This window comes from Eleginops maclovinus, chromosome 20 (genome assembly GCF_036324505.1).
Source record: "Eleginops maclovinus isolate JMC-PN-2008 ecotype Puerto Natales chromosome 20, JC_Emac_rtc_rv5, whole genome shotgun sequence".
Taxonomy (NCBI): Eukaryota; Metazoa; Chordata; class Actinopteri; order Perciformes; family Eleginopidae; genus Eleginops; species Eleginops maclovinus.
The window spans coordinates 16720945-16735428 of NC_086368.1; the positions used below are offsets into that span (position 1 = coordinate 16720945).

At 38.6% G+C, this 14484-nt stretch overlaps 1 protein-coding gene across 3 annotated transcripts in view; it reads left to right on the forward strand.

Annotated features, from left to right (window-relative positions):
- LOC134883435 (voltage-dependent calcium channel subunit alpha-2/delta-2-like) overlaps positions 1–13514 on the forward strand; it is a 29923-nt gene extending 16409 nt beyond the window's left edge. The window contains exons 14-38 of one of the 3 annotated variants that reach the window (XM_063911796.1): positions 1103–1152; positions 1335–1424; positions 1551–1616; positions 2155–2229; positions 2320–2397; positions 2576–2647; positions 2838–2909; positions 3070–3131; positions 3268–3344; positions 3720–3780; positions 3876–3973; positions 4061–4151; positions 4927–4989; positions 5118–5221; positions 5536–5634; positions 5786–5877; positions 5978–6025; positions 6362–6433; positions 6718–6870; positions 6954–7006; positions 7200–7255; positions 7992–8115; positions 8214–8323; positions 8429–8511; positions 8614–13514. In XM_063911796.1, coding sequence (XP_063767866.1) covers positions 1103–1152; positions 1335–1424; positions 1551–1616; positions 2155–2229; positions 2320–2397; positions 2576–2647; positions 2838–2909; positions 3070–3131; positions 3268–3344; positions 3720–3780; positions 3876–3973; positions 4061–4151; positions 4927–4989; positions 5118–5221; positions 5536–5634; positions 5786–5877; positions 5978–6025; positions 6362–6433; positions 6718–6870; positions 6954–7006; positions 7200–7255; positions 7992–8115; positions 8214–8323; positions 8429–8511; positions 8614–8709 — 2045 coding nt within the window. In that variant the 3' untranslated portion in view covers positions 8710–13514. The remainder of the gene's footprint in view (positions 1–1102; positions 1153–1334; positions 1425–1550; positions 1617–2154; positions 2230–2319; positions 2398–2575; positions 2648–2837; positions 2910–3069; positions 3132–3267; positions 3345–3719; positions 3781–3875; positions 3974–4060; positions 4152–4926; positions 4990–5117; positions 5222–5535; positions 5635–5785; positions 5878–5977; positions 6026–6361; positions 6434–6717; positions 6871–6953; positions 7007–7199; positions 7256–7991; positions 8116–8213; positions 8324–8428; positions 8512–8613) is intronic. The other 2 variants (XM_063911798.1, XM_063911797.1) reach the window with 2 other exon arrangements.
- Positions 13515–14484: the final 970 nt, after the last annotated feature.

Here is a 14484-nt window from a genome sequence, read left to right on the forward strand (position 1 = left end):
GAATGGTATATTTTAAAACTATAGACCAGTATAAAACCGATATGCAATACTATCTAGCTGTTTTATCACCTCAGTGAAATATGTTTAATAATTTCTTCATTTCAATTTTCATTTGAGTTTGGCTTATTAGTCAAATGTGTTCACATACACACTGGTTGATCCAATTAGGATAATTGTTTTGAAGTGTATTTTAAAATGTTTTACTATAAAGGCTGTGCTGCTCCGTCCTGAGTAACAAATATCAAAGTATTTTTAGCTGAGCAGATAATCTTTAAATTCATTGCTACCCACTCAGTCCATACTTTCAAAGAGATGTCTGCTGTGCATTTATTAATCAATGCCGAGACAGAGGAACAAATAAATAAATCACTGAGTCTAAAGTAGAGTGCAGTGCACTGACCTCACTAATGGGGCTTCCTCTCAGATCAGTGAGCAGACCACTGTGGCTAACGCAGAAGTCACTTTTGTTCGCCGAGATTTGATTTGCTCTTGGCTGAGATCCGACACTGATCTTTCAGGAGAACTCATGTTAGTGAGGATGCTTTTTGCTGATGCAGGAATATTAACTTAATGAAAGGGTAGTTGTACACAAGAGTTAACTTTTGCCTTCACAGAACAGTAATCCTAAGGGGAGGTTTTTCTTATTGCTCTGATGCGATAGGCTGGATTCCAGCTGAGGGTGAATAAGTTGTATCTGAGTGGGTTATGCTTATTTATTGCCTTGTTATGGGTTAAAATAAAACTAAATAGTCCTATTATATTGTTGTACAGATATGTTACTTAAGAAACACCAGGTTTGCTACCTCCAATGGTGATGCACTTCATACCCAAAGATGAGACATGCAATGGATTCTGAATAATGTGGTTTTATGAAATTAATGTTATTTTGTTTTTTTATAAAGATTTAACCTGGTAATTGCTAGTAAACCTTATGGTCACTGGATTTCACTGCTCTGTATCTGCGGGAGGGAAGTGGCTGAGTCACTGGTCAAGTCGCATCTACTAAAATCTGGAATATTTATGAACTCCACTCTTTTTTTCTGATCACTCACACATGCTCTCGTCTCTCTGTTTGTCTTTTTTTTTCTCTGTTGCTTGCCAGGTTACTATTTTGAGATCCGTTCCATCTGTGCTATAAGGATTAACACCCAGGTGGGTTTGTCTAGTGCCTCTGACACAGCTGATCCCCGTTCACTCTTTCAAAATCTCCTTGTGGGGCTCACTCTCTCTGTAGTATCATCTACTTTTGAATTTGCTTTACACTTCCTTTCTCCCCGTGACCTGATGTAGTTGGTTGTTGTGGAGCTGCAGCCGGTCTCTCTTTGTTTTGTCAGGAATACCTGGACGTGCTGGGGCGACCCATGGTTCTGGCAGGCAGCGAAGCCAAGCAGGTTCAGTGGACCAATGTGTATCAGGATGCTCTGGTGAGACTGTACCACGTTGTTGGCTGAATGTGATCAAATATAATAAATTCACCAAACATACAGATTATACACAGTGAGTATAAGATTGCATAATCTAATTTGGGATGTTGTCTTTGGACTCTGTAGGGTCTTGGCATGGTTGTAACTGGGACTTTGCCTGTGTTTAATCTCACCATGGATGGAAACTCACAGGTAACAAAACCGTTTTTTATATAAAAGAAAGTGAATCATAATGTGGATTTCTGTTCTCTTCCAGGTTATAGTCATTTTTCTTTTCAAATGCAACATTTAGCTATATTGGATAAGATCATAAATGACTAAGTTACTTTAATTAAGGGACGAATGTTTAAGATTTAGGGGACAGGAATCGGATACACTGTATGCTGCCTACCCCATTTAGCATGTGTCCACGAGAAGAATCAATATGAACGCCGCCATAGTATGATATTCAGAAACTCGTGCATGGAAATGTTCTGTGAGCTGACAGTAACGTTAATACGGCTGTTGCCTAGCAGTGGAGTTATATGGACTTAGCCTCTTGAATTCCAACAAGTCATTAACACTACTTTCTGTCGTTACCAAGGTAGCCATAAAACGAACTATTTTTTCATCATTGTAAATCACCTAAAACGCTGCCATGTTTCTGCAGTAGCCCCGGAGGAACAAAGAAAACACCGGTTCTCGTGAGGACCTTTCACGTTAATCAGATTTATGTATTTTGTCTGACCAGAATCAGCTGATTTTAGGTGTCATGGGAGTGGACGTGCATCTTGACGAGATAAAGCGTCTTACACCACGGTACAATGTATGTACATCACATACATCTTTTACTCACTTGTACATGTGATGGGAGACAGACTGACACATCACTGCTATTCCTTTCTTTTATCAACAGCTTGGAGCCAATGGATACATATTTGCCATTGATCCAAATGGATATCTTCTCCTTCACCCTAATCTTCAGCCAAAGGTGGTGTGTATTTCACTTGTATAAATATATATTTTACTGCTGTTTGCAGGAAGGAGGACTGTGGAGAATACTGGTCTTTTGGTGTTTCAAATTAAGATTGTAATTTAAAACATAGTTTATTACGATGCTATGTACCTGTTCTACATTTGAGGTTGATGTAAATCTATTTGCCTGCTCTCAGCTGGTGAACCTCCCGGAGCCTGTGACGCTGGACTTCCTGGATGCAGAGGTGGAGGACAGCAATAAAGAGGAGGTGAGCACTTAGTGGCAGGTCAAACTGAAATGTTTCAGGCATTTCCTGTTTCTTGTTGTTGTTATTGTTCAAAGTCCTTACCGGGCAAACAATAACATCTGCTTGCAATCTGCCTAACTCTGCACATGGTTTTAATTTCACGACTGTGGGTTGAAAAAAAAAAGAAAGTATTTGTGTTTTTATTTTCTAGATCCGGCGACAAATGATTGATGGAAGACCAGGTGAAATGCAGGTCAAAACCCTTGTCAGGTCGATTGATGAGGCTAGTAATTTATCTTTACTAAATTATTATTGTCTGTTTAGTAACAGCATTAAACAACATTAACACACAAACATACTTTAAACACATGTTCAATAAAATAAAGCTGCTGCCTGTTGTCTTCGAATTACTGAAATGTCCTTAAATGTTTCCTCTACTGCAGCAGTACATTGATGACGTCTACAGGAGTTACACATGGACTCCCATCAATGGCACAGATTACAGGTAAGCAGTACAATGTTACAATAAGAAAAACAGCTGTGGCCTGAGGAGGACTACACACACAGATGGATTCACTCTCCCTTCCTTTCTCTCTGTCTCCTTATTCATTCTCTCTCTGTTGGGATGTCGCCACCTGCAGTCTTGGTCTGGTATTACCCACTTACAATGAGTACTTCATCCAGGCAGACCTGAGTGATGTGATGCTGCAGCTCCAGTGTGAGTACAGAAGTGCAGAATCAAGATGTTTTGTATTATTATTAAATATAACACAAGGAAAAATGAATGCAAAAGGCTGACTGTAAACTTATGTATATGAAAGTCTGGCATTTTATTTTAGAAAGAGTCCACACTACTACTTTTTGCATCTAACGTTGTTTATAAAGCACTGGAGTCACTGTACAAATCAAAAGTGTACCCTGAGGTGATTTATGTTTACAACTGCTACGTATCATGGTCATACAGCAAACGCAAATAATTCTGGCTCAAAGTATAATGTGATTGCTGTCATTATTTGTTGTGGTCTTTTTGTTTGATATTTTAGATAAATTAAAATAACTAATACAAATGAAGACATCCCTCTCTCTGTTACAGATATGCAGTCACTGCTGCCCAGCTCTTTTGAATCCTCGGGACATGTGTTTCTGGCTCCAAGGTGAGCATCTAACCTTCCTCTCATGATTTCACTCTTCTCAGTGTGTTTCTGAAAGTACGAGAAGTTCTTATTAATTCGGCTCCCTCTTTCTCCAGGGAATACTGCAAACGTCTGCATCTTTCTGACAACAACACCCAGTTTTTGCAGAACTTCCTCTCACTCATGTTGGACATTTCTCCAGAGTCTGATGAATGTGAGTGTGTTAACATCACTTAGGTGTTTACAATATTTTCCACTACTGCAGACACACCAAAGAGGTAATACACTTGTTTTTTCTCAGGTGACCAAGGGCTCATCCACAACCTGATTTTGGATTCCAGGATTATCGGGCAGCTGGCCTCTCGTGTTTGGAAGAACAAGGACCTGAACTCGTGAGTCAACTTGCTTCATTAAAGGTCCCCTATTATGCAGAATGCACTTTTTGCTCTTTTGTACATAAATATGTGTCCCCAGTGTTTAAGGAGACTCACAAAGTGTCAGAAAATACAACCCTCTCTCTTTTCCTCCTTACCCGCATCTCTAAAAACGGGGGTCCAAACGAGCTGATCCAGATTTGCTGCCGATATGACGTCATATCGGAAATGTGGGCTGGCTTTACATTGAAATCCTGGCAACGTCCCTCCCACGTGACACGTCTCAACCTATTGTCTGCAATATACAGACGCGAGCTGAATCCCTTCTGCAGCACCTCTGTGTCTCTGTGCAGGGTGTCTGAAAGAGGCACTTAGAGTTGTTGTATATATAACACACATAATGTCTCTGTTCTAGTGGTAAACACTGAGAAGTGTTTCAGAAATAATGCTTGATGTGGTTTGGAACATAATATGGGGTTGAATCATGGCAGCGTTTAGCGGAGTATCTCCTTTAGAAACGTCTCTCTTCAGACAGAGAGATCATGACACTCCAAAGGGGCGTGGTCAGCAAAACACGGGGCTGAAACAGAGGGATAGCAGACATGCTAAAATGCATGATCTGTTTGGTATTTTGAGCAAAACACTTCAGAGACATGTTTTTTTATATATATATATTAATAATAAAAGAGCATAATAGGAGACCTTTAAACATTCTCTCACCAACAGAAATCTACTATGATGATGTCCCCATTAAATCAAACCAAACGGCTTAGTAAAAACACGTTTTTCACAGGTATGGCTTCCTCGCTGTATTTGCGTCCACTGATGGAGGAATAACACGTGTTTTTCCCAATATGTGAGTAAGACTAATGCACTTACTTCAGCAAATAAATATATGGTAATCTCATTGATAATATCACTGATAATCTGTCTATACATTTTTTTTCATAAAGCATGTTAAAGGTTAGTGTTTTGTTTGTACAGAGCGGCTGAGGGATGGGATGAGGATCCTGAACCATTCAATTCAAACTACTACAGACGGAGCCTCGACAACAAAGGCTACATGTTCAGAGCTCCATCGAGATCCTGTGAGTAACTGCAAACATGTGTTAGAGCTGTCAGTTTTACAGGAGACAAACAATGTGCCTCCCCCCAGTGCTCCTGATAACAAACTTAGTTGAGGAGAGTTTTTTGCCGAAATATCTGCCTGGTTTTGGTTTGACTCACAGATGATAGGAAGCCATATGATGTGGTAGAGGAACATGATTTATTTTACATATAACCTGTGTTATGCACTTCTGTCAGGTTATAGTGACAGCAGTTTGAGCATACACGATGAAAAGTTTGTTTTTACTAACATTTCCAAATATCTAAAAAACAAAACACATTTTGTTGTGACCAGCATTGGACGACCTTGTGGGTTCAGAAAACGGCACGGTTGGAATTCTTGTTAGTTCGGCTGTGGAGGTTAATTTAGGAGGCAAACTCCTCAAACCTTCAGGTAAGAGAAATACTTTTATTCGGCAAACTTCATGTGGTATCCTGTGTCAATGTTTTTTCAGCTACCTCTATTTTGTCCTCTTCTAACTGAAACAATTGTCTTGCCCTCTTCTTCCTCTCTTTGCTCTCATCCTGTGGATGTTTTTACTCAGTGGTCGGGGTGAAGCTGGACTTGGAGGCCTGGGTGGACAAGTTTAAGATCCTTGCCAGCAATGTGTCGGACAGTCGACAGGGCTCACACAAGGTACAGCGCCTGGCGATAACTTACTAATACTTATCATTTAATTACACTATACTCTGACAGAAGTGACATCACTGTTTCATTACACATTTTGTCACACCAGTGTGGACCATCCAGAAGCTGTGAGATGGACTGTGAAGTGAACACTGACGTAAGAACTTATAACTCACAATAACTAGACTGTGTGATTCTTCATACTGCAGCCATATACTATCTTTACTTTAGCGACCATCATTGTATTATTTATTGTACAGCTTTTCAACTATATTATATATACATAACATTTAAAAAAGCAAATGGGTCGGACATTTCAACTTGATCTTTCTCTAGCCGTATGATTGCTAATTTATTATCTACCCTCCAGGTATCAGATATCTCTTTCTAATGTACGATAAGTTAGATCGATTAACCAGAGATGACACTGAGGAGATTGCATGGGAATAAAAAGCGTTTTCTGTAAATGTGTAAACTGCCGTGTTGTCTGTAGGATCTCCTCTGCTATCTCATCGATGATGGTGGATTCCTGGTTATGTCCAATCAGAGAGATCACTGGAAAAAGGTCTGTGTTTGTGTGGTAATATGCTTGCTTGTACATATTATATCATAAGAAAGTATGTCATACTTATGTATTATTCACTATTCATTATTTATCTCAACTAAATTACCCTCAACTCATGTACATTTTCTGACATTTGTACCAGTTTAGTTAATTTGTTGCTGCTGGGCCAACTGAAAATAAACATGAAGCGAAAAGTGCTTCACATAAATACAGTTTATGTTTACCCATTATGTGTCACTGTTCCCTCATGCACTTTCTTTTCCCCTTTATTTGTTTCCATTTAGATTGGCCTTTTCTTTGGTGATGTGGACCCTTACTTGATGCACGCACTCTATAACAACTCAATCTTCACTCGCCGTCAGTCTTTCCACTTCCAGTCCGCATGTGAACCAGTCAACAGCAGCCAAACAGGTTCAGCAACGAGGGGCATCTTTGTGGTGAGAGACCAGCTGCACATTCGATTCTGTGCCTTTTTATTGTTTTGATATATTTGAAATCAGTAACTACTGTGTTTCTTCAGCCTTCCATTGCTGACATCCTCAGCTTGGCCTGGTGGACTTCCACAGTGGCATGGTGAGCCTTTATTTACTGTTAATTGACACAAAAGCATGCAAAGTGCCCTTTAAAACAATCTCAACTGTTTAAAGACCTCTGCACATGGACCCAGGGGGGTTATTGTTAGCTCTATGTCCCTGTAGCTGTGACAGATTGATGCCTACGGATTGTATTTCATTTTTAATAAAGACCATTGTGTACACTCTTACAGGTCTGTGACCCAGCAGCTCCTGTATGGACTGGCATACAACAGCTGGCTCTACCAAGGTGGATTTCTGCATCTTAACACTATATCTGTTATATCTGCATTGAATATTGGATTGAGGAGTTTGTAATGCTCATTTCAATCAGTTTTTACTCGTTTTAATGTAACACAAGGTAAAAACTGAACTTTTACAAACATCTAACCAGCAGCTCACCTTTTGTTATCTTAAACATGTTCTAGGATGAACCCATTTAAAGGGGATTTTGTTAACAATGATGTGCATTCTTGAACCATGGTACCCATAAACAACGAAAACATTTAGATGAATGTGTACATGACGGTTGCAGTTTTAGCCTCAGTTGAAGAGCAAATTGAGATTCAAGAATATTATATACATTATATAAAATGTGCAATTTGGATATGTTTGTGTTTGGCGCGGCAGTGGCTCAGTCAGTAGGGACTTGGTCTTGGGACCGAAGGGTCGCCAGTTCACGTCCCGATCGGACCAAAAAAAATATGGAGTGAGCTGGTAGCTGGAGAAGTGCCAGTTCTCCTCCTGCCGAGGTGCCCTTGAGCAAGGCACCTAACCTCTATCTGCTCCCTTGGCGCCGGGTACCTGGCTGCCTCTCTGCTCTGCCACCTCTCCTCTGCATGTGGTTGTGTGTGCATGTATTTCCTCTGTGTTTGTGCATGTATATCCTCTGTGTGTTTAATGTGTGTCAACACAACAGAGTAGAGAAAGCAATTTCCCTGTAAGGGATTAATAAAAGTATGTCTTCTGTCTTCTTCTTCTTCTAGATGATCTTCTGGTTGATGGTTTTGAAACAAGAGAAAGCAGCTGTGTGACCATCCAAAGCCAGTTCTACTTTACAAACACCACTAACTCCTACAACGTGCTGCAGGACTGTGGAAACTGCTCCCGGTGTGTTACTATGGAGCATCAGCAGAACGTGTTTGTGATCTCATACCTTACTGTACACTGTGGGAAGTCTGATAAATAACCATCACTGTCTCCAACAGGCTGTTCCACGCGAAGCGGATAGAAAACACCAACCTCCTCTTTGTGGTGGCGGAGACGCTCCCCTGCAGCTCCTGTGAGATAGAGAGACTGACACAGATCAGGACAGAGTGTATCCTTTCACAGCTCACACACTTTGTGCTGAAAGTGGAAATCTCACCAATCTTGTGCAGCAAGTAAATTCACTGTTTCACCTCCCTTAACAAAACACTAACAGTTAAGGAGGAGAATCCATGCGAAGTACTGAGCAACGCACGATATCGCAAAGGCCCGACATCCTGCTTTGACTACAGTGCCTTAGTAAGTATATAACGCTTTAAGTACGCCATTATATTTCCAAATTCATAAGTGATGAATCATTTGCTTGGGAAAAAGAACATTTATTGTTGACTTCCCTTGCAGGAAAACACGTCAGAGTGTGGACGGGGTCTTGCACTGCAGTCCTCAATAGGAGTCCTTCTCGTTATCCAGCTTATTCTGCCTCTTTTTCATCTCTGACACATGCACACGCTCTAACTTACATCTTTCATCTCTCTGGGTTGAGGCCCGGATCTACTGAAGGTCAGATCAAACAGCAACTGCAAAATGATTCTTTTTTGATCTGCAAACGGCACACAGTGCATTTGAGCTAAAAAAGAAGTATGTGGGTCAGCTCTTAGTGTTTTTTGCCTTATTGCTTATGCATTTGTTGGTGTTTCAGGGCTTGAGTGCAAAATATAGAAAGAGAATGTGTTGAGTCTGCATGCTAAAGGACAAGCACGTTTAACATATTTGCGCACAGGTTCAGCCATGTAAGCAAACACCAAAAAGTCAGGGACGGGGCGAATAAATTATAACCCAGCAGGAACAAATGTCTGTCTGAATTTAGGTTGGATTGTGGTGGTCAAATTATAAATTGTTGAAAAACAATTGATTTATTTGCTTTGTGTTAAATACACAGTGGTTGAAAGAAGCATTCAGATCTTAAACTTAAGAGAAGCATTTGAGATTTCACTTATATAAAAGAATAGAACTATTAGCAGCAGAATTAACTTAAAGTATAAAATAAAATATTTATTTGACAGGATAATGGGTATCATCAGCATGCATTTCAATGTGGTAGCTTTTTAAGATGGTAGCTCACCACTTTATATACTGTTGGATAGTTTCATCTTTAACTATCGTTTTAAAAACTTAGTTTTCTATGTAAAGTATTACATATAAAGTACCTACAGTACACTTTTCAGATAGATTTAGTGGAGATTTCCCTTCACAATGCCTGGGGTTTAAAGTAATATAAGGTGCTCTGTGGAGTGTTCTTCCAAACAAACCTGTTTACAATGTATGTATTTTTGACAAACAAAAATGTTGAATGCACTTCCTGCCATTTAAAAAACCATATTGACTAACTTTTTCAAAAAATGTAACCCCCTTTTTTGTGTCCATGTTTACTTGCTTGCATCTTTTGTCTTCTCTGCATTTTCTTGCATATTGCAGCATTTCTAGGCGTGTTACTGCCACCTGTGGATCAGTGGAATAACATAAAGTCATCTGCGAGACTGTTTATAACATTGCTTTACACGAGAAGAAAAAACTCCACAGGGTACCTTTTAGCAAAATTGGGAATTGAAGGAAAACCAACACTGCACCCAAGTGTACCAGAGTAAGTTAAACTTTGGTGAGTTACAATGCTACATATGCCACCACATGCCCTGGGTTTTATACAAGGGAGCTCTGTGATTGGCCAAACACAGCTGTGAGGACAACTATGTGAGGAGAGTGTTCTGAGTTCGTAGATATGTTTTCTAGCTGTAGGTTTAACAGCATTTGTGTTTTGGGGATGGCTCATTAGATGAGGCCAACCAGAACAGTTTGTATGGATTCACAATGTCCATAAAAAGGCTGGGGAAAGGCGTTGACACAACTTTACATTGTGCACAGCACACATTAAGCTGCATTGCTACTGCATTAATGTAATTAGATGAACAGAATCTGCTGAGCTCGGCTGCTGCTGCTTCTGGCAACGTCTGCTTTATTTTGGTTTTGTGAAATTCAAAATGAATTATCTGTGCTAGTTTTCATTTGCATGGCCGGTCTTAGTAAATGTATGCACATAATAGAGCTTCCTGCACCTACAGCAGTTCTTCCATGATAGTAGATCCGGGCCTTAACTAGGAATTCACTTCAGTGTCTTTCAATTCACCTCTGACCTTTGCCACGACAGTCTCAGTACTATACATTGTTTCATACATGACTCGACACTTTAAATACAACCAGAAGTATTTTCCCCCCCAAAAATGTTTTTCTCAGAGCACACATACTGTATGAGAAAAAGCCATTATGATGAAAAAATACCAGTTTCAAACGCAAGAAGATTTGTAACTTTTCATAACACATATCAGTGATGAAACATCAGTTCATAAGCTTCATTGATACTGTTGATTCAATGATTGTCAAAGATTGTTATGCTGAACTGCTTCCACCAATACTATCTAAGATCTTGTAGTGCTTCCTCTTGATAAGAATAGTAAAAGGGTGTAAAATCAGACAAAAACAGACCAAAATTATGTAAACAGTGATTTTGTTGCAAAAATGTAGTAGTGAGTCCTCCCAGCTACTGCATGGTTTAGTGCAATAATGTTGTGATAATCTTTATTAAAGCACTAATTATCATGTGAATCATTGCATTTAGATTTTAAGAAATGTACATGCAGTGTTATCTCTGTAGTCTTATAGCACAGAACATGCGCAGACGTCAGTATTTGGGGTTTTTAAGCAGCAGTTGTTTGATGGAAGGGAGCTCTTGCTTCATTTTTGTATCTTGTATTGCCACTATTTGTCAAACCTGAATTTATGCACTTAAGTATGCTTCTGTATGGGGAATGTAGCTTTCGGTGTTATCAATATGTTATCTGTATGTGATGCTTTTCAAACCCTATGTTGCGTTTCCCCTTATGTCTCAGTGAAAGTGATGATTTACTGTGGCAAAATATTTTCATTTGTCATGCATACCTCATCATGGGGGTAAAATCTCTTTCAACTTTTTACGCAATTATAAAGCTGTATGACTTAGTTATTTATTTGCAATGAAATTCTTTCCCAGTACTGCATACATGGGATTATCCCTACTGGGGATACAAAAAAGATGTATTTACTCTAAAGGCAGGGTTAAAACCTTCTTTGTTCAGGTTAATATTTAAAAATTAGAATACATAAAACATATTTTAGGTCTACAAGAAACCATTTACCTTATTATCTATTGCTATGCTAGTTTTTTTCTTAATTGATCAACAGATATTTGCATATTGGATCACAATTGACTATTTGGCATTCCACATATCCTGCTGGTATTTAAAGCTCAGATTCAAGGCCATCACAAAGAAACCTTCCCCCTTTAAGCAGACTAATGTGACAACTTAGCACACAGTGGTTAAACACTGGCTCTAGTTGACGGGGGACTTTAATGATATAAATGAATTCTGGTGAAAAAGAATGGACAGTGTTATTTTGTAACAACGTATCACTGTCTTATTTGTGAGGAGCTCTGCATGATCAAATCCTGAAAACATTTCCTCACAGTGATTAACAAGCCCCTGATGTCTTTTTGTGTTTGGATCATTTGATCTGTTTCAAGAGTTAATGTGAGATATTTTTTAAAAGCTTTTTTGACAAGATATTTGTAAAATGCCATTTCTTTCAGTCTGCCTGGTGTTCCACCCTGCAGTGCCTTGTGGCACTCATTTTGGATGGCAGAAACACTTGGCTCTTGTATGTGTGGGCGATCATCCTGCTGGGCCAAACAAAAGACACACTCGAATTTTAAGGGTTGCACAGCTCTAAATGGACTTTATGGTGAAGGAACAAAAAAGATGCTCTTCATGAACTTATGAAGCATTTTAAAGGAGCACAGTTGTGAGCACAACAGCAGTGTGTCGAGCAGATTGCCTCCCCTCCTGCCTTCTTGTGGACAGATGTTAGTCAAAGGGATGAGAACGAGCCTGCTTTCCTTCTGCTACGTGTCGTTTATCTTTACACTGTGGTTCAGCCTCGAATCAAAGCACAGACACTGTCCATTTTCATAGATTTTCTTTGGCCCATCTGCACACTATATTCTATATTTGAAGCCTGTCAGAAAAATGTACTTTTTCATTAGGACTGACTGAAACGAGTGAATGTTTATGTACAGAAATACCTACTGTTGTGCATCTCTGCTGTACCCGAGCATGGTGGGAACCCGGAGAAGCAGATTCAAGCTCAACACTGTTTGAAGACCTCAGCAAAACACTGCTTTCAAAAAAAAGGAACAAAAAAAGCTTTTCTCTGAGACCTGCAGTATTAACTTTAGGTCGTATTGCATTATTCAAACAACACTGTTGTGAATTAAGGAAAATACATTTTGTTGAACTCTTTATAGCCTACAATATATGAATACTGTTGAGGTCAGTGTTGTAGTTTGGTTTTGAATTACTGGTATTTATTTGCATGATATTTTTAACAATTTACAGATTTGTGTACATAGTCTGATGGATAATTTACATTCCTGTCCACATCCGGCTCTCCAATACTGTGGGGAGAAGTGAAGGATGTTTGGATTGATGCAGAGGCCTCAGAGCTCTTTGCTGTGTGTTACCGAATGAAGCTGAACATTTGACTTCAGTGAAGCCTACAATAACTGTCAGTGTTTGAAATATAGGTCATTCTCAGAAAGTAAAAGCACAGAGGTTTTAGTTAAGAGCAAAATACTGCCTGATTAACTTTTGTCATTTATTGAGGAAAAAAGTGACATAAAACCACTAAGGATAATTTATGCATTTAAAGGCTGTATAACAAACAAGGCAGTGGCATGTGTGGGGACAACCCTTAATTACCTAACTTTGTTTATGAAATAGATTCAAGTGTTGCTTATTTAATTCATTTAAATATTATTTGTTTATTTATTTTGGTATTGTGAATAATACTTGTACTGAACAGGAAGGAATTGAATGTGTTAAAAACGTGCGTGGGCACACCAAGCAGTTTACAAGAAAATTGCAGACAAAATCTATATACTGTATGTCCATGTCCTTTATTTACTGAGTATCAAACCATAAGAATGTTAATGTTTTTGCTGTAACTTTGCTTTTCATTTGCTGACGTTGTTGTTTACTCGGGCCAGTTTCCTCTCTTTGTGCCAGTCTCAAATGCCACCTCATTTTTGTACAGACAATGTGAAGCAGTCAGCAGAAGATAAAGGCTAACTTTGTAAAGATTTTGTCAGTCACATTACAAAAATGGATATTTAAATGTTTATATCTTTGGTGATTAAATGCTGTTGATATTTTTCACTTCACCTCTGAATCCTTATTGTTCTTCTCTGATCTATTCTTTACAGAACATAATAACTCAAAGTGACATGAAATGCATGCATTACATTTTTAGAAATATTTTCAATCCAGCATAATATAACAGTGACTCCAAAACACTGCATTGATTTGGAGTCATAGGTCAAATGTCATGTCGTGTAAGCTATCATTTTGTTTTTAAACAACAGAACTTCTAATAAAATATCCATATAAAATGTTTAAAAAATACAATCATATTGAAAGTGGTGTAATATCACAATGCTGCATTTATTTGGAGGGACTTAGTCCTATGACTATTGAAGCTATTGAGCAAAAATGACAATTTTCAACAGGAAAAAGTTTAATTTAAAATGAAATGTTTATATAAAATAGAAAAGAAACACTAAAATCCAATAAATTGAGGTGTGTCCCACTCTTCCAGCATAATATTACAATGATGCATTGATTTGAAGTGACTTGGTCCCATGACATAGAAGCTATTGAAAAAAAAACATGGCTTTTCAGTAAAAATGTAACAACTATACATTACTCCATACACACACATGCATACACATTAAATAAACCATCCATAGATAAATGTTGGAGAAATACCATGAAACAATAAAATACACAATAAACTCATTAAAAATAGATGTTCAATACCCTTCAGGTATCCATGTTTTGTTTTATTCAGTCCTGTATTGTTCAGTCTGACAGCTGCAGGCAGGGCTGCTGCTCTAAGCCTGTTTGTTCTGTGTCAGATTGATGCTGCCCCTTAACAGTCTGTCAGTATTGGTATTTTCTTCTCTGCATATATATTGCACTACATGCTATAGTATAAAATGATCCATTTTGTAAACATGCACATACTGTATGTCAAACTCCACCACAAAAAGACAAGTTTCCGTGACACATGGCTATAGGTTTTCTATGAAGTGCCCTGTACTGTGTCAATCCAAAAAAAATTGCGATG